Genomic DNA, 22,896 nt, shown 5'->3' with positions numbered 1-22,896 from the left:
TAAATATAGACAGGAGATGACTTCTAACAGAGGCATGTCCTTTCACGAAAGGACATGACCATAGACGAAAGGATACAACTTTAGGCTAAGGGATGTGTCTATTCGATGTAGAGGCACAACCATTCATCAAGGGATACAACCATTCGTTGAAGGGATGTGGCTATTCGATGAAGAGGTACATCCTTTGGCGAAGAGTCGCAACCAGTCGAGGGTAGGGGTTCCCTTGGCTGGTTACTCTTTGCATCTGCAACAGGAATCAGCAATGAAGAGAGTATCTGATACATACATACGTCACAATCGTGACATTCCCTCCCATTTAAAATAAAACCCGTGTGTCAAATGATAGACATCCGTTTGTCAAAGAACTCCTGAAGAAGATTAGGGTACTGTTGCATTTCTTCATCTGTTTGCCAAGTGGAATCAGACTCATCCAAATCCATCCACTTCACAAGAAATTCTTTAGTCAACTTTTTTCTTGTTGCCTTCTGTCGCACGTCAAGAATTACTTCTAGAACAAGAATAATATGGTCATCTTCAATTTTTGATACATATGAAGATAAGTCTGGAATAGGCGAATCTACTTGAACATACTGTTTGAGCCAAGAAATGTGAAAAGTCGGATGAACCTTCCCCCATGAAGATGGAAGTTCCAACTTGTAACTAACAACTGAATTTACCAAATCTCCTTCTTGAAAATCTGCATGTCGACGATGCTTGTTGGCCTGTTTTTGATATTTTTGTTGCACATGTTCCAATTTATCTCGAACTTGCACAAGCACATCTTGCATTTCCTGGACCAGCTGATCTGCCAACGCCACTTTGTGTTGTAAAACAAAGTTTGTAGGCACAAGAGGAGTATGCCCATATGCTGCTTGAAATGGAGTTAATCCAATTGTTGAATGATGGGAATTATTATAAGCAAATTCCACGAGTGGCAAATAACCTTCCCATGATGCCAAACGGGATTGAATGTAATGTCGAATCATTTCTTCCAAAATCTGATTGACTCTTTCAGTCTGTCCATCTGTTTGAGGATGATAGGTTGAACTGAACAACAAATTCGTGCCAAGAAATTTGAACAAAGACGTCCAAAAATGTCCAGTGAATTTTGGATCTTTGTCAGAGATGATGGTCTTCGACAAACCATGCAATTTGAAGACATGTTGCACGAACAATGACGCCACATCTGGGCTGAAGCAGCTTTCTTGCAAGGAATGAAATGCGCCATTTTGGAAAATCGATCAACCACCACCAGAATCTGAGCATTGCCTTTGGATGAACGAGGCAAAGTGGTGATAAAATCCATATTGATACTTTCCCATCTCTCATTGGGAACTGGCAACGATTGAAGTAACCCTTGAGGAAGTTGTCAAGAGGCTTTCATTATGTGACATGAATGACAAGCTTTGACAAATTTGATAACATCTTGCTGCATCTGAGGCCACAAGTGTAGCAGACAAAAGCCGATATGTCTTGTTGATACCAGGATGAGCAGCATAAGGAACTTCATGATGCTCTTGAATGAGAATCTTCCGCAATGAAGTATTATGAGGCACACAAATGCAATCAGAAAAGAACAGCAACTCATCTATGATGGTGTAGGCTGCAAACATGTTCATTTCTGCAGGACTGGGATTAGAAGATTTGAGAGCACGGAACACATCTCCAAAATCTCTATCAATCAAATACTCATTTTTGAAACAAGCAGGGATTTCCATTTGCACATCTGTGATGGCAAAATTAGCGGCTCGAGGCATGCGGCTCAAAGCATCTGCAACCACATTCTGAAGACCAAGAACATACTGGATAATCATGTGGAAATTAGCCAAGAATTCAACCCATCGGCCTTGTCGAGAGTTCATAACAGGTTGAGTGAAAATGTACGTCAGAGATTGATGATCTGTACGTACAACTGAATCTGCTCCAAGAAGATAATGTCTCCAAGTCCGATAAGCATGCACGATTGCCAAAAACTCCTTATCATACACAAGATACCTGCTTTGAATGGCTGAAAACTTCCTTCTGTCAAAAGCAATGACACGATCATTCTGCATCAAAACTCCACCAGAAGCACGATCTAAGGCATCTGTCATTACATCAAAGGGCTAGGTGGGATCTGCAATGGCAAAGACCGAGGTTGTGGTCAAGGCATGCTTGAGATCATTGAAGGATTGCTCAGCTTCAGAAGACCACTGAAGTTTGTCCAGCTTTGTCAATTCTGTCAAAGGGACAGCAATCTCTGAAAACCTATGCACCTTGTTGTGATAAAAGTTAGCAAGTCCCAAGAAAGATCGAACATCTGAAATGGTGAGAGGCAAAGGCCAATCCACAATCACCTGAATCTTCTTAGGATCTACTGCAATCCCATTAGCAGAAATGATGTGACCAAGATATTCCACATGGTTCTTGAAAAATTCGCTCTTCTTCTTGTTGATGTATAGCACATTGGTGCGTAATACTTCAAAGACAATCTGTAAATGCTCTTTGTGATGATAGACCATAGATCGGCTAAAAACCAGAATATCATCGAGATAAACGATCACAAACTTGTCCAAATATGGCCCAAAAATTTCATTCATCGGGATCATGAAAGTGGCCGGGGCATTGGTTAACCCAAAAGGTATGACCAAGAATTCATAATGGCCATATTTTGTCCGAAAGGCTGTCTTGTATTCATCACCATTACGGATACGAATTTGATGATAGCCGGACTTCTAATCAATCTTGGAAAACACCTTTGCACCACGCAGTTGGTCGAACAACTCATCGATGCGAGGCAAAGGGAATTTGTTCTTGACTATCAGCTTGTTGAGAGCACGGTAATCAATGCAAAGCCGCATTGATCCATCCTTCTTTATGACAAGCAAAACCGGGGCTCCAAAGGGACTTTTGCTAGGACGGATGTGACCTTTGTCCAGCAACTCCTATAATTGCTTTTATATCTCCTGAGATTCAGAGTAAGAAACACGGTATGGAGCTCGGGTTGACCTGGGATAAGATCAATCGGGTGATCCAGAGGACGACGACGAGGCAATGTCGTCGGAAGATCATTCGGAAACATATCCTGAAAAGGCCTGAAGAAGGGTTGCTCCAAGTAAGTAGTTGTTGATGATGAGGCTTGAGATTGCTCACCAGTTTCTGCTTCAATCTCCCGTAACATGACCAAGGATGTTGTACAGTCACGTTTACGAATGAGACGTTTGACTTGCAAGGCAAAAACAACAGTGATGGGTTTGGCACTGAAAAGGCTACGAAGTTCCAACTCTCGACCATCATGGTATAACTGGATTGAATGAGAACGAAAGCTAATCACTGGATCGTATCGATACCGCATACAGCCAAGATTGTCCCAATATCATGTCATAATGTGACAATGGCATCACTGAAAAATTAAGGTGATCTTGGTAATCTTGAATCTGGAACTGAAGCTGTTGCACCTTTTTGTTACAATTAAGGAAGGAACCATCAGCAAGCTCTACTTGAAAAGCATCCACAAAATGTCGAGTCTGTAGGCAAAGCTTGTGAACCAAAGAAGTGCCCACAAAATTAGTGGAACAGCCATTGTCCACCAGCACATTGATGGGATAATCGCCAATGAAACCCAGGACCTGCTTGGAAAGATTCACCGGAACAGGGTTGGTACTTTGGCCATTAAACATCAGGGTACTAACAACTTCAGAAACGCGAACAGAATAAGCTATTTGTTTGTTTTTGTCTTTCACAAGAGACGGGTCATGATCAGCATGGTGGCAACTGTCCACCTGAGAATTGCGCCGAGTGTTGGAGGGTTTAGGGCGCTGAGGACATTCATACCACCGGTGATCGCCAAAACAAATTGTACAGAGCCTGGACGACTAGGTTGGGATGAAGTGGCAGTCAATGAAGAGGTTTGCTGTCCTGAAGAGGTTTCTCGCTTGAAGTTGAATCGATTCCCCTGGTAAGAACCGGTGCCAGAGGAAAAGTTCCTGGGAGAACGCCTGTAATCACTAATGCGCTCGTCGACATACGAGATTGCTTTATCTAGGGTGGCAAGATTGTACTTATGGACTTCGTCTTGGATCGTGGGTTCAAGCCCGTCAATGAAGCTGTGCAGCTGGTCAGAGGGGCTGAGTGTCTCTGTCTCGAGAGCCAGTTTTTGAAACTCTGAGATGTACGCGGCCACGGAGCCAGTTTGACTCAGGCGGCAGAGAGAAGACCTGGCATGAAAGTTCGCATTTGCAGGCTCAAAAGCCTGGCGAAGAGCACGCCGAAATTTATCCCACGTTGGAGTAGACTTGCCCTCTGAAATCCTGCGTCGCCACCAAAGGAAGGCGGTATCTTTCAAGAGGGTACTGGCCAATGCCACCTTTTTATTTTCGAGCAATTCGGTATTTGAGAAATAAACCTCCATCTTGTAGAGCCAGTGATCGATTAACCGCTTATCGCGGCGGCCATTGTAGGGCTCAGGTCATAGCAGCCAGGTACGAGACGGGACGTATAATACGACAAAGTATAATACGCGTATTATTCGTCTTTTTCGCAGGGCCAAAATAAAAAACGCCGTTTTTTTAAAATAAAAAACGCTAGTTTAATTACATTTGGTCGAGACATGTCACATACATGTTTAAAGTTGAAACTTGAAGTGTTGAACTTTAAAAGACCAAAGAGTCAAGACTCAAGACTGGAGTTATAACTTATGAACTTATGAACATTTAAACTTTAAACTTTAATTTTGAAAGACAAGGAGAGATATGAATCATTATCATGCTTAAAGAGATTAGAGAATACAAGATAATCATGAAATGTATTGAGTACTCATGAATCTAAAATCACAAAATGGGAATCTTGAATCATAAATCCTAACATAAATAAGGACGAAGCCACAACATAATAACAATGAACATATGTCATACATAAAAATGAGCCACTAGTCTGTAGATACTGGAATGTGGCATACAAAATGTGCCTCATGAGTCATTCATCATAGTCAAGACTCAGACTCTGAGCTAGAATCATCCCCACCATGGTCACGGTCATGCTCATCCTCCTCACTAACACTCCAATCACTAATGCTGGCCTCTGCCTCTGGCTCTGCCTCTGCCTCTGCCTCTGTCTCAAGGCCCCTGCCCCTGCCCCTGCCCCTGCCCCTGCCCCTGCCCCTGTCTCTGCCTATGGTGCCGGTCCTCGTGCGAGTCTGATGTGCAAAAGAGGCTCTCTCTACTGCTGCAAGGAAAGCCCACACACACTTCATCTTCTTCGTCACGAGGGTGCACTAGCTCCTCCATGCGAATCTCAACCTTGAAAGTGTCAGGATTGATCTCATTGATTGCTTTCATTTTTTCCCTCTTTCGAAGAAGCTTCAGATTGGAATTGACAAAGACAAGACGCTTTAATTGTGCAGGCAACAAGCAATTTCTTTTCTTTGTGTGTATGGCCGCAAACAAGCTCCAATTTCTCTCACAAGCGCCGGAGGAGCAATCTTGTGACAGAACCCTCATAGCAATGCGCTGTAGCTCGGCACAGTCACCACGATACTTCTCCCACCAACTCGGCACAGTCACCACGATACTTCTCCCACCAACTGCTGATAGGTTTAAGCTGGGCATCTCGAAGACTAGCTTGTGGTGAGCCAAAATCAACATCATGCATGTCGCGAAACCGAAGAAGCTGGGTCTCGAGAAGATCTTGCGTTACTGGGTCTCTCTCCACTTTGGTGGTGTACTCTCTCCATCCCACATTTAGCTCGCGATCGTGTCTCTGAGCATCTTGTCTCCAAAGTGGATGCAAGATGTGGCTAACAGCATGAATTAGACGATGAAACCAATCCCATCGTGTTTGCCATATCTCCTTGATTTCATCCATCCTATTGACATAGAAGTTTAGAACAAAAGACAATAAATTAGAATCTAGAATACATTATAAGAAAAAAGACTCAAGAGTCAAAAGCAAAGAACGACTTACGTCCTACAACTTACAAGTAGCATACCTATCATCATCAAAGAGGTTGCTTGCATTGAAGGCCGCGCCCACCTTCTCCATGAACTCGTAGATGAGGCCCATGGTGCATCCCTCCGAGTCGCTAAGGCATAGTGCTGCGATCAATGGCTCCATGAATGCTACAATGCACTCCGCATCATGCCAAAAGACTGCCTCATAGATGAGATCCTCAAATCTTTTGCCCTTTTTGGTGCGGCTACCATCCCATGAAATCCATCTGTCATCCGTAATCATACGCCGCAAACCACGTCGACATTTTACCAATTTTTGGAGGACAATGAAGAGGTAGGCAAAGCGGGTACTTGAAGGCTTTGCGAGCTCCGTCTCACAATTTGCCCGATAGATACCAAGAGCTCGTTGCTTTCTTGTCACATAGTTTACCATAAACTCTGCCTTCTTCACCACATCCGCCGCCACCCATGGTATGGCTCCCACATCTTCAATTAGAAGATCAATCGAATGCGAAGCACAAGGAACCCAACTGATTTGTGGATAGTCTCTCTCCACTAGTGCGCCGGCAGCCTTGCAATTGGATGCATTATCTGTGACTACCGCAACCACATTCTCGCTTCCCACTTGTTCTATTGCTGCCTTTAGATGCCCATAGATAAATTCAGCTGTATGTGCCTCCCCGGAGCCATCTATGGCAGTCAAGAACATGGTGCCGAGACAACAAGAGACTAGGATATTTAAGAGAGGGCGACGTTTGGTGTCCGACCACCCGTCACACATAATAGTACACCCATACCTTGCCCATGCCGCCCGTATTGGTGCTAGCTCCTTCTCAATGTCCATGACCTCTGCCTTCAATTCTTTGGTGCGAAGAATCTCATATGATGGAGGCTTGAATGCGGGCCCCGCATCTGCCACCACCGCACTAGGCATGTGTAGAAAAGCCAGCTTGCGAGCATGGTCAAAGGGCACATTGCACTCAAAGAAGTATTGCCGAACTCTTCGTCTTGCATTCTCATGCTTGATTTTGACCCAACTTTGTTGAAGAGACTTCTTTGGCACATTTGGAGGTGAAGGGCTTGTGGTGAAAGATGGATGTGCACCACCGCTATGTGGATGAGAAGAGGCTGGAGCTCGAGAAGAACCGGCACTGCTAATGCGGGGAATATCCTGTTGTGGTGAAGTCTGGGAGGAATCTATGATGGAAGGTGCCGTACCTTGAACCTGAACTCGCGCTCTCTTTCTGGCATGAACAACACTTGGATCTTCACCCAATTTTTGAATGACATCGTCGGGAATGTCGTTGGGACACACATCAACTCCTTGGCCAGTAATGTGGAGAAGGTGAGCTCTAACACGCAATGCATTGCCGGTGTAGACAATGTTGCAATGCCAGCCAGGAAGTGATGCGCAGGATTTATGGGAGTTTTTCCAGCATTTAATGGGATTTTTCAGCATTAAATGCTGAATATCCAGTCGTGGGACATATCTGATGCTGGCCGCCTGCCCTTATGCTGGTCGACTGCCCCTGAACGGTAGTATAAATAGAAGAGAGCCATAATCCCATCATTCATCTCAGTTTTCACCAAGTGCTCAAGCCAATCAAGGGCCAGTCAAGCCAAGGAGATTGCTAAGCAAAGGGGTGGACTTCTGAAGGTCAAGGGCAGGCATTTCCCAGCCAAGAAAAGGTCAAGTTTTCTGTATTTGTTTTCAGATTTACATCATTCTAATAAAGCAAATACACCATCCGTGGTGGGGGCCCTACAGAGGGTAATTGGGACCCAATACTGTGTCCCAATACACCATCCGTGGTGGGGGCTCAAGCCAATCAAGGGCCAGTCAAGCCAAGGAGATTGCCAAGCAAAGGGGTGGACTTCTGAAGGTCAAGGGCAGGCATTTCCCAGCCAAGAAAAGGTCAAGTTTTCTGTATTTGTTTTCAGATTTACATCATTCTAATAAAGCAAATACACCATCCGTGGTGGGGGCCCTACAGAGGGTAATTGGGACCCAATACTGTGTCCTCTCCATCTCCCCCTTCTCTCTCTATTTTTCTGCACATCTCCTTTCAGTTTGTGCGTTAATTCCGTCGCAAAAAGAGTGCTGATTTCTGAGTTTTGAAGTACCGATCCTTCTCCGAAGCTTCCGCATATTACAGTGGTATCAGAGCATCAGGCTCAGCAAAGCTAAACACTGATTCAGTCCCAGATGATGGTGTACAAGTCCAAGGTAACAGGAGAAGTCCTTCAAACATGTTATGTGGGCCCGAAGGTGGCTGTCCAAAAAATTCAGCCAATGGCTCGCATAGTGACAGGGGGACGGCAGGACGCCCACGTGGGACGTGGGAACGCCGTCCCGATTAACTGCAGGCGCGGGACGGAGGCGGGACGACCCAGGGGACGGGACGGAGGGGACGTGGCAAGGGGACGGCATCCCCGTCGGAGGGGACGACGGGACGTTGTCAGTCGGAGACAGGGGGACGCCTGCAACGGCGCAACGGCTACAAAAAACTAGCCGTTTTTTTCGGGCAACGGCTACTAGCCGTTGGCGGCTGGCCGTTTGAGAGAGAGAGAGAGAGAGAGAGAGAGAGAGAGAGAGAGAGAGAGAGAGAGAGAGAGAGAGAGAGAGAGAGAGAGAGAGAGAGAGCTGCCATATGCTATATAATGGGCTTATGCTACTCCTCTTCTACTCATTGCTCAAGCCTTCCATGAATGATGATGTACCTCTAGGCTCTCCACCATCTCCCTCTCCTACTCAAGCTTTCCTCTCCACTATCTCCCTCTCCTACTCCACCACCTTCCTCTCCACCCTCTCCTACTCCACCACCTTCCTCTCCACCCTCTCCTACTAGACTACTTCAATCTTCCCTCTACCTCTTCTAAGTTCTCCTACTCTACCCTCTAAGCTCTCTCCACCCTCTTCTACTAGACTACTTCAATCTTCCCTCTACCTCTTCTCCTACTCTACCCTCTAAGCTCTCTCCACCCTCTTCTACTAGACTACTACTAAGTTACTAACTATTCATGGCATCCTCTTCTCGTGCGGGCGGTAGGAGCAGAATGGATGGGTGGTCATGGTGGGATGAGGTCAACTTCGAGCCCCCTACTCATGTGGGGGTTGCACGTCCATGGACTTTCTCAGGGCTAGATCCAGAAGAGGCAGCCAGATAAAGAGTATGAACCAGTAGAAGATGGACATGGAGCAGAACTTGGAGCCAAGCATGGATCAGAGGGGCTGTCGGCTGGAAGAAGGAGGATGCAGGTTGCCAGAGTAGCTGTCGGCTGACGTCAGCAAGGTGTAGGCAGCAAGCGCATCAAGAAGGACCAGTCGGCTGAATTTAATAGAGCATTTAATGCATTTTAATGATTTTATGAGTCAAGAACTGGCCGACCAGTAGTCGGCCAGTTTTCCACATGCTCCAAGGCCTATATAAAGGCACCTTTGCTCAATGTTGTATTCATTCTTTCCCACTAGGGGAGTGGATCACTAGGGGTCCCATAGGGAACAGATTCTAGGTTTTATCACCTTTTTATGAAGGCAACCCATGGCTACAAAGAATCAGATACCTTTTTGTATCATAGAAATATACTGAATTTCCAGCACTTCACTTTCTCTCTCTACTCTCTCTCTACCTGCGTTTTTGCATCAGATGGTGCGTTTCTGCATCAGAAGGTTTTCAAGAGTGTTTAGGGATGAAAGAAGACTACCCAGAGCTTCCGCACGTTACATTGGTATCAGAGCATCAGGCTCAGCAAAGCTAAACACTGATTCAGTCCCAGATGATGGTGTACAGGTCCAAGGTACAGGAAAGTACACGGATTCGAAGCCCAAGGCAAGAACACAGATCGGGAAGAACTCCCAAGAAGTTTGTTGGTGGTGTTCCACAGTGCCAGATGGGGATGGCAGTTCCGTGAGCCAGATGGGTTCTCAGGTTACGGTCCCAAGGGAGGTTGATCCTCCAAGGGTGATGTGAGAGTACCAGACTCAGTTCCAGACCAAGACCGTGTTCAGAGTCAGGGCAGGAATGGATTGTGGACTAGAGGAAGACCAGATGCATAGATCTTCATCAGGGACAGAGTGGTTTGGAGAACAGACCGGATTTTCAGAGAAAAAGGTTTGCCAAGGATGGATGATGACAGAGGGAATTCGGAACAGGATTGGGATGATGACAGTCATCCAAGAGCAGGTTGGATTCCCGTCATCAAGTTTAGCAGAGGGGGATGTCATGTGCATCAGCAATGCCATGGACTTTCTCAGGGCTAGATCCAGAAGAGGCAGCCAGATAAAGCGTATGAACCAGTAGAAGATGGACATGGAGCAGAACTTGGAGCCAAGCATGGATCAGAGGGGCTGTCGGCTACAAGAAGGAGGATGGTTGCCAGAGTAGCTGTCGGCTGACGTCAGCAAGGTGTAGGCAGCAAGCGCATCAAGAAGGACCAGTCGGCTGAATTTAATAGAGCATTTAATGCATTTTAATGATTTTATGAGTCAAGAACTGGCCGACCAGCAATCGGCCAGTTTTCCACATGCTCCAAGGCCTATATAAAGGCACCTTTGCTCAATGTTGTATTCATTCTTTCCCACTAGGGGAGTGGATCACTAGGGGTCCCATAGGGGACAGATTCTAGGTTTTATCACCTTTTTATGAAGGCAGCCCATGGCTGCAAAGAATCAGATACCTTTTTGTATCATAGAAATATACTGAATTTCCAGCACTTCACTTTCTCTCTCTACTCTCTCTCTACCTGCGTTTGCATCAGATGGTGCGTTTCTGCATCAGAAGGTTTTCAAGAGTGTTTAGGGCTGAAAGAAGACTACCCAGAGCTTCCGCACGTTACAAACTTCGAGCCTCCTACTCATGTGGGGGGTGCACGTCCATGGACATGCAAGCTTTGCCCATATAAGCGTGTGGGTGGGGCCAATAGGGTGAGGGCCCATTTGTTGCATGAGCCGGTGAAATTTTGTGAGCGGGTCACACCGGAGATAAGAAAGGAGCTTCTTGCAAAGCTTGCCTCCCATCAAGCTTTGAATGCAAGCCAAAGGGTGCGTGGAGTGGATCCCAACACTTATGTCACTCCAACCCAAACATCAGGTTCTACATCGGGTGGTGGTGCATCTTCATCTACCCCTCTACCACGTCCTCCTCGTGGCACTACTCGTGGCTTCCCACAAGCCGCCTTCTCAATGCCGCAACCTAGTCCACCCTCTCTCTCTCGTCGGCAAAGTACTCTTGAGGGGAGTTGGGATCCCAAAAAGGAGGAGGAGGTTGATGCCGCGGTGGCCCGCTTCTTTTTTCATGACCACATTGCTTTTCGTGTGGCACGGTACATATTTCACTCACATGATTTCATCATCATGTCTCATGAGTCACGATTCACGGGTCACCATTTTGCCATTCTAATTACTTACCCTCTTTTTTTTTGAAATGATAAATAGGTCCGACTACTTCAAAACGATGGTGAAGAAGATTGGCGAGTACGGTCCTCACTACACACCTCCATCCTCCGAAACCTTGCGGACCACTATGCTTGACAAGGAGAAACGCCTTGTTGAGCAAGCGGCGGCAAACACAAAGAGACAATGGTCTCGCAATGGAGTCTCTTTGATTGCAGACGGATGGAGTGACACGCGGAAAAGGTCTATCCATGGCCTTGTGGCATACTCACGGGGGGAGATGTACTTTGTCTCCTCACATGATGCTTCAGGGACGGGAAAGAGTGCGGATGTACTTGCTGCTGAGTGGAGTAGTGCTGTCGAGATTATCGGCCCCGAATGTGTGATCGGTTTCGTCACGGATGGTGAGGCGACAAATAGGGCAGCGGGAGCTATTCTTGAGAGTATGTATCCTCAAATCACCGTCTCTTTTTGCATGGCACATTGTCTCAATAATCTTTTGAAAGATATTGGGAAATTTTCATGGATTGAATCGGTGATTGATGATGCATGTGCAATTGTGACCTTCATCAACAATCACACATACCTTCGATCCGAGTTTGGGAAGAGATCCACAAAGATCCTTCTCAAGTACTCGGACACTCGCTTTGCATACAACTTTCTTATGTTGCATCGCTTGAAGGATTGTCAGGGTGCCGTGCGGCAACCATTCATCAGTGATGAGTTTTGCTCCTCATCTTTTGCACGTACACAGGTAGGGATTTCATGCAAGAAAAAGGTCGACAATGCTGATTTTTGGGAGGACCTCAAGCGCAGTGACGCCATGGTGCATCCCATTGTCCACTTGCTCAGGATTGTTGATGCTATGCAGCCATGCATCGGCAAAGCATATGAAGCCATGGACCAGATGATAGAGAGTCTTGAGAAGCTTGAGCCAGACGTAGATAGATATGAGGAGATCCACTCGCTTTGTGTGGCGAGATGGAGCTCATATTCCTCTCCTTTACATGCAGCTGCTTTCATGGTGGACCCAGAATTTCAAGGAAAAGGGCAGGAGGGTGATAAAGAGGTGAGCAACGGTTGGAGACTCATCTTGGATCGCCTCACGCCGGATGCAAAAATCAGGCCCAAAATTAGAGACCAGCTCTCTAATTACAGGGCATTTCAAGGCTCATATGGATGTGCAGATGCGCAGCAAGACAGATTCAAGGTTGGTGCAGCATTATGGTGGGAGGACTTCGGATCAGATGGACCAGAGCTACAACAGTTGGCGATCCGGATCTTGAGCCAGTCCGTTAGCTCTTCTTGCCTAGAGCAATTATGGTCCTCCTACAGCCACATTTCATCAAAGAAAAGAAATCGGCTTGGGGTGGAAAGAGCTAATGATCTTGTCTTCATTAGCGCAAACTTGCGCATGCTTGGCAAGAGTGCAAGATGCAATGCCGATACTTTTACATAGTGGGAGATGGAACAGGAGGAGACAGCTACAACTATTGCACAGGAGGGTGGGACAGATGGTTCTCATCATGAGCCTTCATCGGATGATACAAACCCCATTCACACTTCACGCACTCATGATCATGAGGCTAGCACCTCTCTTATTGGGAGCGCAGAGTATGAGAGCGAGTGACTTATATTTTGTATCGCCTAGGCCTGCGAGTGACTTATATTTTGTATCGCCTAGGCCCCAACATCTTTTGAGTATATCTATTTAATGTTATCAACTTTAAAGTCTTTCTTTTCCGACTTTGCAAGTCTTGACTCTTGACTCTTGCACCTCGTAGCATAATTTAATTTTAAATGTAATGTGTATCATGATTCATAACTTTTGGAGTTAGAAAGCTTGTTGTTATTGATTGATTAATCTTGATTCTTTACTCCTCTAAAATTAACAATTTTGAGTGCCGTCCCCACTCCCCGTCCCCGTTCCCTACCTTTAGCCGTCCCCGTCCCCGTCCCCTGGTAACTATGATGGCTGGTCTGAATTTTCAGCAAATACATATCTCTGCTGTCCAAAATCCTTTGTGTGGAAGGATTAAAGAGACGGTAACCTTTACTGCCACTGCTATAACCCACAAATATGCACTTAGCTGCTTTGTCATCAAGCTTACCTCTCAACTGCTGAGGTACATGTACATATGCTATACATTATTGCCTCCATCCAAAATTTGTGAGGCAATCCTTTGCCTTTAACCATGCATCTAGCCATTTCCATCAAAAACATGTTCTTCTCTCAGCAACACCATTTTGCTAAGGAGAATATAGCATCGTGCATTGATGCTTTATGCCTTTCTCTGCCATAAATGTTTTGAAAGCTGGACATGTATTCCCCCCCTCAAATTGTACAGAGGGTCTGCACTTTGCAACCTGTTTGATTTTCAACTTGAGCCACAAAATGCTGAAAACATGCAAATACATCGGATTTGGCCTTCAAGGGATACACCCATGCAAATCTGGAGTAGTCATCGATAAAGGTTACAAAGTATAGATGCTTTCCAAAAGCTGGTGTCTGCCTAGGACCACACGCATCACTGTGCACAAGCCGTAATTTTCGGACAGCCCTTGTTCCATCTTTTGGGAATGCATTTCTGTGCATCTTATATATATATATATATATATATACCTAGATGAATCCAGGAACATGCCCAAATACACCTTTTAGGAACGTGCATGTTGGTAGTCAACCCACAAGACTATATAACTATCAACTCCATTATGCATAGTATGGACTAGATACTACGACGCCCCCACTAATGTCATCAGTGCCCAATAGTGGGTGTAGAACTCTGTATCAAGATATGCTCTCACACACGCAATCCACACACACACACACACACACGAGCATATATTCACACAAAGCCCTTTGTACTGAGTTTCTGTCAAGCCTCCGGAGATGCAGGGCAGACTCAGCCATAATAAGTCTAGCACTAAGGGAAGTAGCAAATAGAAAGAATTAATTCAGCAAATAAGTAGTTGATAGGACAAATGCACCGCTAAAGATAGAAAGAATTAGCACAATATCAACTGGCCACAACTCGGACGAAAACTTCACAATGTGAAATCTACATGTCCGCTAATACGGTTGAATTAATTACCTAGATGAATCCACTATGCATCTTACCCAATATGCACCCTTCACATACATGTTTTGGTGGCAGCTCTACATGAGGCATATCCTGTACCATATTATGCCTTTGCAATAGCATCAAACTGCAATAATTAACATGCTCAAACTGCAATAGCATCAAACTGCAATAATTAACATGCCCAAACCTAGCGTGCCACAATTATGCCTAGTGCATGACAAGTGTAAGAGTGGTAACCACATGAGCATCATGCTCTCTTGTCAAACCTCTCAAGCCGATATAACCCATGGTACAATGTGCCGGAAGTGACCAATGCATAGCCACCTTCACGGTCTTTCACTGTGCATTTGTCGTGTTCTCAAAGTTCACTGCATATCCTCTTTTAGCAAAAGAGGAGACGGACAACAAGTTCTTCTTAATTCCTGGCACATACAATACATCGAAAAGACATAAGTCTGCACCATCTGCTGTTGTGAGGATCACCTCACCAACACCCTAAACTGGATAAGAAGAATTGTTTGCACATGTTACTTGCTTGCCTTCTAGGGCAACCATAAGCTTCTTAAACAAATCCCTCCGTGAGGTCATTTGTTTAGAGGCACCACTGTCAAAATACCATGTGTCGTGTGTTTCATTGACACTATGATAGTGTCCTGGAAACCAACTCCTTTCCGGAAATGACCTCATCAATGTTGAGCAGCTTCTCTCGAAGATCCTAGATCTTCATAAGATGATCAGCCATACTATCACCTTCATTCATGTTCAAGTTCTCAATTTCTTTCTTGAGAAATGCAACCCTGGCCTCATTCTTTGCCTAACACATGGTTTCAAGTACATCCCAAGCTCGCCGTGAGGTCTTGCAAGACCGAATATGCGGTATGAGCAATCGCTTTACTGACAAAGCAATCAAAGCCATCACTTGGGGATCTCAAGTATCCCATCTTTTCTGCTTTGTGAGGGAGGAGTGGGTACTTACTACTGCTGCTTGTTCTGCACCACGACCATGCATGTTAGGTGCTATGTCAACAGGGCGTACATCTTCACCTTCCACATAACCCCATAATCCTTTGGCCACAAGTAGATTTCAGACCATGAAACTCCAAAGGGAGTAAATACTCCCATCCAATTTGTCCTCTTGGGACAAAACCCCAAATATATCAGTCGTATTTCCAGCCATTTGCTCAAATCTCTTCACCAAGAGACATGCAAACACATGCAACCAAATATGTTGTAAAGAGCACCTGCAGGCAAAATCCAAAATGCACCGGAGTGCAATGCCAGGTAACCACAATGTTCTGTGCAAATGTTTTGCCCCAAATTTCAAGCTGCAATGCTGAAAATCCCTAATTTTATGAGCACCAATGGGCTAATTTATGTGTCAATTGCACATAATTGACAAAAGTCCCAAAAATTTGTGTACCAATGAGCTTCAATTTTGCAATTAAGCAATGATTTCACAAAAGCCCCAATTTTTTGTGTCTTGTAAATGCAATTGTGCAAAGTCTTAAAAATCCTCAAATTTTTCTTGAATCATGTACCCTAATGCTGCCCTGCACTGTTGCCTACACTTGAATCTTGCAATGAAGCAATGAATTCACAGAAGCCCTGAGATCCGATGAAAAAAATCAGTTACCTAAGTAGCAGGAACCCTGAATTTTCAGGTTTTGGTAGGCTTTGGACCCCTCTCCACAATGATGCTGCTGTTGGGTGGATGCAACAGGCTGCCAGCTGATAGCGAGCAAGAGCCGGGCTGCCAGCGAAGGGAGTAGGTGCTGCCGGCGAAGGGGCAGGCCGTCGTGAAGACTGAATTGCAGTAGGCCACGTGTGAGAGACGGAGCAGCCCGACGCGTAGAAAACAGGACAACGACGGAGAAATGTCCCCCAAAGAACTCCAAGCTCCGTCAAATGCCATGTAGCCTTGTAGGGTACAAAGGTGGCTGGGCCGCCTCTCCTAGGTGGGGCGATGGTGGAGCCCTCTCCACTATCACCACCCCATTAGGTGGCTAGACAGGGCGGCGAAGCGCCAGCTGGGCAGAGCAGTGACGGCGGGAGCGTAGACGGAGATAGGCGACAAACAGACCGTGACTGCCGGACGGATTGTGGCTGCCAAAGCTGCAGCTGCCCAACGGATGGATGCAAGAAGCTTCGCGCCGGGAACTCCACGGGCAGGGATGTGCAACCAAGCTCTAATACCACTGTTGGATGTTAGGGTTTCAGAGAAACATAGAAACAGAGAACACACGCACACAAAGATGGTACACAACAGCAAGCTCTCGAGAGTATGGGAGAGATGGTGATTGCTAATCCAAGTTGATAGAATACAAATATGTGGAGCAAAAAGTGAGTTAACTCCACAATATCATAATACAATAAAATAAGTGTGGTGTCCTTTCACACCTAATATCCAAGGGAAAAAACCCAAAGGGACAAAAGTGCCCTTGGTTAGCCCATGTTCACATGTGGCACTACTCATAGCATATGTGGCACTACTCATAGCATATGTGGCATAACTCACAGCATATATGCCAATATTTACAATGGCAATATCAACCAGCAAATGGTGTAGAAGAATGTGCATGTGAATGAATGAACTGAATTAACAAGTGAGAAAGGAAGAGTCCTTTATATAGGGAAGAGTGAAGCTAGCCGACTGCCCTATGGAGCTAGCTTACAGCAACAAATAACCCCCACGACTTGCATAAATGTGAGAATACATATATGCCATACAATAGAGAGATGCACAAATTCTAACACTCGTCATGGCCAAATGATATTGATGCATGAGGTAGCCTCAGATTGGTACATGAGAGACGGAGAAGTTTGGAACTTCTTACTCTTAGAGTGAATGTCTAGACCAGTTTGACGGTTGGACCATTTGATATACTGACTTTGTATATGTGGTTGGATCCCACAATGGTCATAGATACACACCCCCCCCCCCAAAAAAAAAAGGGAGAATTGCATGAGCAACTCGAAAATTAAGTCAAAAGTGCTGCAAGTTGTCATAATTATCGATAGCCTATAAGCTATGTGTGATCATGAGATTACAACAGTTGCCAATGGAATAGCAAATGTGCTACATCAACTATGGTGTTACCGTGTTCAACAACATGCACTACATGAATCACTTCAGTTAGAGAACGATTTTATGCAAGGTAACACTTAAGGTAGCTTGTGAAAATCTCTTCTCTCCTTCATCCACATCACTATCAATCTTAGCACAAACTAGTTTAAACCTCATATAGAGAATTAATAAGCCCTACTCCATTGGCAGAGTTGAAATTGTGCCATTATGCCCAACCTTTGGCTCCCTTCATTGCTTAGCCTTGTGTCTAGCATATTGCCTGCCCATCCTTTGCTTGATATCTGGCAAGTCTGACCCAATTGGGCAAAGCGTCCACACTTAGGTGGGCCAAGCAGCAAGAGTGAACAATACGGGCAAGTAAATTAGAGTAGCTTCACAAAGGGCAACCCTGTTTGGTGCAAAATCTCAATCTAGAGGCCCCTTTGAAGCCGCCCTCCCCTCCATACACTGCTCAATTAAGCCCGAAAGAAATCAAAAGTTATACCTTAACACAAGCAGCATGATCTTCACAAAGAACAAGATTCAACAAGATAGAAAGATGGAGAATAGACTGAATTATTGTTGCAAAATATAGCAACTATTTTCCACCTCTGTGCTCCGATGAGGGAGCTTAGATGGCAATCTAAGAAAGACACTAAGACAAAGACTATATCAACCGAAAAACTAGGGCACACATTCAATGAAGGTAGATCTCAAAGCTAATGATTTGAATATGATTGATAGCTACCAAACCCATCTATATATACTACTCATGAACGATCGTATGATAGGTTGGTCACCCTCCATTGGGTCCAACCGATCCCATCACCTAGCTCGATAATAACAGACTAAACAAAAGACCTATTGCCTTGGTGCAACTTCTACACCATTCGAAGTTGTCTAGCACCCACTTGGGTCTCACAGCCCCAAGATCCATGTGTCCTAGGAATCTCCCTCTCCCTCTACTATTTGACGTGATGTTAAACCTATCTAAACAGTCTTTCAACTATCCAACCACATATGGCCCATTCCCAATGTAAAAATCAGGATCTACCGAGCGTCCATGCTGCTCATTTACAAAGCAAGTAATCCTCATAAAGGGGGGCCTTATAAATAGAGCTAGCCAGCATCCGTGAAGTCATGACGAGGATAAAGCATTAATTTTCAACAAAGCCATTCTCGATGTCAGATCTTTATTGCCCATAAAATCCGAGTCTTTTATGAGGGACTGCAGTCTAAGTGGTATTCTATACTTGACCTAAAAGTAACCCTTGGTTCATACACTGGTGGATTATCTAGCATCAATTTTTTGTTTGGGCCATTCTAACTCCTTCAGGAATTGATAGAGCTTGTAGACATGCCAGCTCTCCTTTAGTGGAACAAAGGGGTTATCTGCAAAGAAGAGCGGCTCACTGAAGGTACTTGATTTCTGCATCCTTGCTGCCCTGTCCTGATTATCTATTTCTCCAAGTGCCTCATTGACAACAAGGCTGGAAAAGTAACATGGACACATTCCGATAAACCATACAAAAAACTTCTTTCCCTTGGTAGTTATTGCACTCAGCACACTGGCATTCACACTAGCACTGGCAATAAGAACCTGTGGATCTTAGTGCACACATCTGAGATAGTTGTTATGAGCAGAAACAAATGAAATCTAGTCCTTCAGCGAGAATACAAAATTACTTCGAAAACACCCCCCCCAAAACAAAAATAAAACAAAAAACAAGTAGTAAAAGCTGAAGCTCAACATATTATGACTTCAGTACTAACCAGCTGTCTCTATTCTTATCCTTAGCTTCCCGCTCATACTTTTGAATGGTACGTTCATCTACCATGCCTGTCAAATAGAGTGTTTGACCCCCTATGGTAGATTTGCCAGCATCTACAAGGTTCATAGTCAAGGGTAAAAAGGTGACAAATTTATCACTCTCAAAACAATCCGATTCCAATCTAACCTGTCCTTAACAACAGACTAACAGAAAAGATGACAAAAGAAGCCACAGCAAAAGCATACCAACGTGTCCGATGAACACAACATTTAAGTGCCGCTTCTCTTCCAGCTCCTCTTCCTCCTCATCAAGATGAACTTCATGTTGAGCTGCTACAATACAGCAAATACAATACACATGTACCATCGCATCACTAGAACCTTGGCAACGTTTAGAAAGCAAGCTCAAAGGGCATAAAGCAAGCAAAATTACCTGGCACTTCCCCCACACTCAACGAATTAAGGGTAGTGGCCACTTTGTCAGTTAGATCTGCAGTAAAAACCAGTCGACCCATTGACGTAATTGCTAAATTCAAAAAAGCGGTGTTTGCATATAGGAGGACTGACCTTTCGATGAGCCATCGTCTGCACTGTGTTCCTTCACATCGTCATGCTCATCTTGCACTGCAGCATCTTCTGTACTGATATCTCCTCCTGCAGAAGGATCTAGGGTTTCCGCATCTTCTGTAGCCTCAGGCTGAGCAGCAATAGGAGGGGGGGCTTCCATAGGGGCTGGAGTTTGCCCGCCTAAGCCCACAGTTTGTGGAGAAATGTAAGAGGGGGTGAAGGCAGGCGCAGTAGGGTTGAAAGAAGGCGCGCTAGGGTTGAAGGTGAAGGAGGGGGCGTTGGCGTTGAGCCTGGACATCGGGTGAAAGGAAGACGAAGAAGATGGCTGCGATGCAGGAGCTTCATCCTCCCATGAGTCAAGCTCCGCCATGGCCAAACCCTTGCTGCTGCACAGAAAAGCGTTGTTGCATGTAAGCTCCTTCGATTTCCAAAAAAGAAAAACTAACAAATAATTACTATTGTTTTCACACTAAACAAGGGAATAAAAACCAGCATGCAACCAGTCACTCACCGCCTCTTGTAAGGCTTCGCAGCGCAGGAGAGCTTCTCGACTGTCGAGACAGAGAACTTGGATGCCTTCGCAAATATGTAGGTTTAAGTTCACAGCACATAAATTAAAGGGGTGGGATGGAGTATGTCTGAAAGAAAAATCAGACTAGGGCCACCTATTTCACACAATGATGAGACCATATTTATAATAAGGAAACATTCGCATGGCATAAGCAATGGGCACATCCCCAAAACATTCGCATAGCACTTGTCAGCTTGTAGGCATCCCCAAAACATTCACATAGTAATTTGTGAGCTTGTAGAAGCAACGGGCACATCCCCATGCTGAAACTCACCATGGAAAAGGCACAGTGCCTTCACTTGCACTGCCTCGAACAAATGAGATATATGTATATATATATATATATATATATAATCAAGCCAGAAAATCAATTGGTGCAGTAGTATGGAGGAAAAACAAACGATGCGTTGCCATCTCATCACTTGGTCAAATGGCCAATGCCCAAGATATGTGGGAAGGAAGAACCAAATTGGCATGAGGCCAGGACAGTGCTGCACTAGGGAGTGGATTTGTTGCCGGACACAAATTGCCACATCTTGGTCGTGATTGGACACGATCGCAGGAGGAAAGAGGTCTCCAACCGATCAATGTGTGAAGCTGCGAACGCATGGACACAAAAACTAATTTATTAGAGTATTTGTTCAGCAGGGGACACTTCTAAAAGGTCCCTAATAATAATCATCATCAAACTCTCAAAAAAAAAGTATCATATTTTCATGATTTAAGGAGGTCATCCATAAATTTTCAACCACTAAGGCCTACCTTTAAACAACTTAAACCAAGCAAAAAAAAATAGGTCTAAACTGTAGCTATTTACATGGTACTAATGTGTGGACATAGCACTTTTTCCCTCTTTAGAAGGTTTTTTCCCCCCCGAGCATATGTAATGAGTGTGTGTGTAAGTGACCTTATCATGTCACTTCACTTGTACTTTACTCATTCTAATCAATCTACTTTGAGTGTTGTGCTCCATCTATCTCTTCTTGCTTGCTGCATCTATGTATGTGTTACTACCTTGATCTCCACTCCAACAATTGGTATTATCTTCTCCTCGAGTTACTCTTTTGATTGTCTCAAATTGAGCTATCCCCTTAGGTAGAGAAGGTATACCCTATATTGTGATGTTGTTAACTACGTTAATAGCACTTTGTGCATTTCAAAGCGTTTCAGGGCTCATTCATATGTTGTAATAAGGTATTCGCAAACATCCTCACGAGTGTCAATTCAAACTGCTTTTGTTTGATTTTTGGGTTTTCTTCATTACAGCAGCACAGCCGTTGTCATCTTTGAGGTCATCTTCAACAACATCGTCAACATTATCATTCATGCTAAGTATCATTTCCACACTCTGCACTTTGTAATTTTTCATACACTCTGAAGGTTTCCTTCATCATCAGTGATCTACTTTGGTGGTAGCCATTTCGGTTACATTTAGTGGACATTGACAATACTTGTAGAGGTAGTTGCAATATTCTATCCCGCCAGTTCATTGGTATCTACTACTCTCACGGCTTTACCAAATTCATACAAGGATTTGTATCCACAATTCGGCTCATGACGAAGGGTAATCTCAATGCCCTTATGTTTGATGAGTTCGTTCCAACGAAAGTAATCTTGATAAAACCAAACTAGTATACGTGTGAAAGATCAACCTTTTATCGTTGCTTGTCAAAAAAGGTAAAGGTAAAACCTTTTCTCAAGGCAACTATAAGCCAAAAGGCAAAATCATCCTAGTCTTCTAGAAACGATTCTGAGAAGGGGGGTGATAAGCCTAGAAAGCAAAGCAAATGCAACTACTATCGGAAGTCGGGCCATTATATCAATGAATGTAGAAAAAGACTACAGAAGGAGAAGCAAAAAGAGTCAACCATGGCTGTAGATAATACATCAGTACAAAAGTGCTGAAAAGAAGGAGTTGGCGAACTATGCACTATGGATGATTGAGCATTCATTGTACATTGTAGTTACTATCCTCATGTCCATGATGTATGCATGCCAATGATAGATTAGCGTGTCTGGTACTATGGATGATTGAGCATTCATTGTACATTGTAGTTACTATCCTCATGTCCATGATGTATGCATGCCAATGATAGATTAGCGTGTCTGGTACTTTAATAATGGTGCTAGCAGGCAAATTACTTCTCAGCGTGATCTATTTTCCTCCCTTGAGTCTGCTCTTCAAGGAGGAACAAGGAGGAACAATCACATGTGCAAATAACTCCTCCCTTGAGTCTGCTCTTCAAGGAGGAACAATCACATGTGCAAATAACTCCTCCCTTGAGTCTGCTCTTCAAGGAGGAACAATCACATGTGCAAATAACTCCTCGTGTCCAGTCAAAGGAGTTGGTAAGGTTATTCTCATCACTACTACAAATTGTGGGACAATCACTCTCTCAGAAGTCTTGTTTGTACTAGGGCAAGCCTAGTGGTCACATTTGTTTGATGAGACAGGTGTATAGTTCATGATCGGAGTGATGGAGACAATCACTCTCTCAGAAGTCTTGTTTGTACTAGG

At 44.6% G+C, this 22,896-nt stretch overlaps 2 protein-coding genes across 5 annotated transcripts in view; both read right to left on the bottom strand.

The window, feature by feature from the left end:
* Nucleotides 1-20,609, bottom strand: part of LOC147613509 (Translation elongation factor EF1A/initiation factor IF2gamma family protein) — a 37,509-nt gene extending 16,900 nt beyond the window's left edge. The window contains exons 1-5 of one of the 4 annotated variants that reach the window (XM_086781477.1): nt 20,319-20,609; nt 19,808-20,193; nt 19,674-19,730; nt 19,487-19,570; nt 19,243-19,354 (exon numbers count right to left, since the gene is read on the bottom strand). In XM_086781477.1, the coding sequence (XP_086637603.1) occupies nt 19,243-19,354; nt 19,487-19,570; nt 19,674-19,730; nt 19,808-20,177 (623 nt within the window). In that variant the 5' untranslated portion in view covers nt 20,178-20,193; nt 20,319-20,609. Of the gene's footprint in view, nt 1-19,242; nt 19,355-19,486; nt 19,574-19,673; nt 19,731-19,807; nt 20,194-20,318 lie in introns of all 4 variants that reach the window. The other 3 variants (XM_086781474.1, XM_086781475.1, XM_086781478.1) reach the window with 3 other exon arrangements.
* On the bottom strand, nt 4,762-8,257 carry LOC147613510 (uncharacterized). The gene is made up of 2 exons (XM_086781479.1): nt 5,966-8,257; nt 4,762-5,842 (listed from the first exon to the last, which is right to left on the bottom strand). The coding sequence occupies exons 1-2, from the start codon at nt 7,384-7,386 to the stop codon at nt 5,503-5,505; spliced, it is 1,761 nt and encodes a 586-aa protein (XP_086637605.1). The 5' UTR covers nt 7,387-8,257; the 3' UTR covers nt 4,762-5,502.
* Nucleotides 20,610-22,896: the final 2,287 nt, after the last annotated feature.

Source organism: Cibotium barometz, chromosome 43 (assembly GCF_041138505.1).
Source record: "Cibotium barometz isolate CiBa-2024 chromosome 43, ASM4113850v1, whole genome shotgun sequence".
In the NCBI taxonomy this organism is placed as follows: Eukaryota; Viridiplantae; Streptophyta; class Polypodiopsida; order Cyatheales; family Cibotiaceae; genus Cibotium; species Cibotium barometz.
Note: the sequence above shows the minus strand (reverse complement) of the source record. Positions and strands in the feature narration are given on the sequence as shown.

Bases quoted from the DNA above. Each gene is read 5' to 3' on its own strand.
- LOC147613510 (XM_086781479.1), bottom strand. From the start codon at position 7,386: ATGCTGAAAAATCCCATTAAATGCTGGAAAAACTCCCATAAATCCTGC. The intron at 5,843-5,965 runs GTATGCTACTTG...CTATGTCAATAG, and splicing joins AACCTCTTTGATGATGATAG to GATGGATGAAATCAAGGAGA.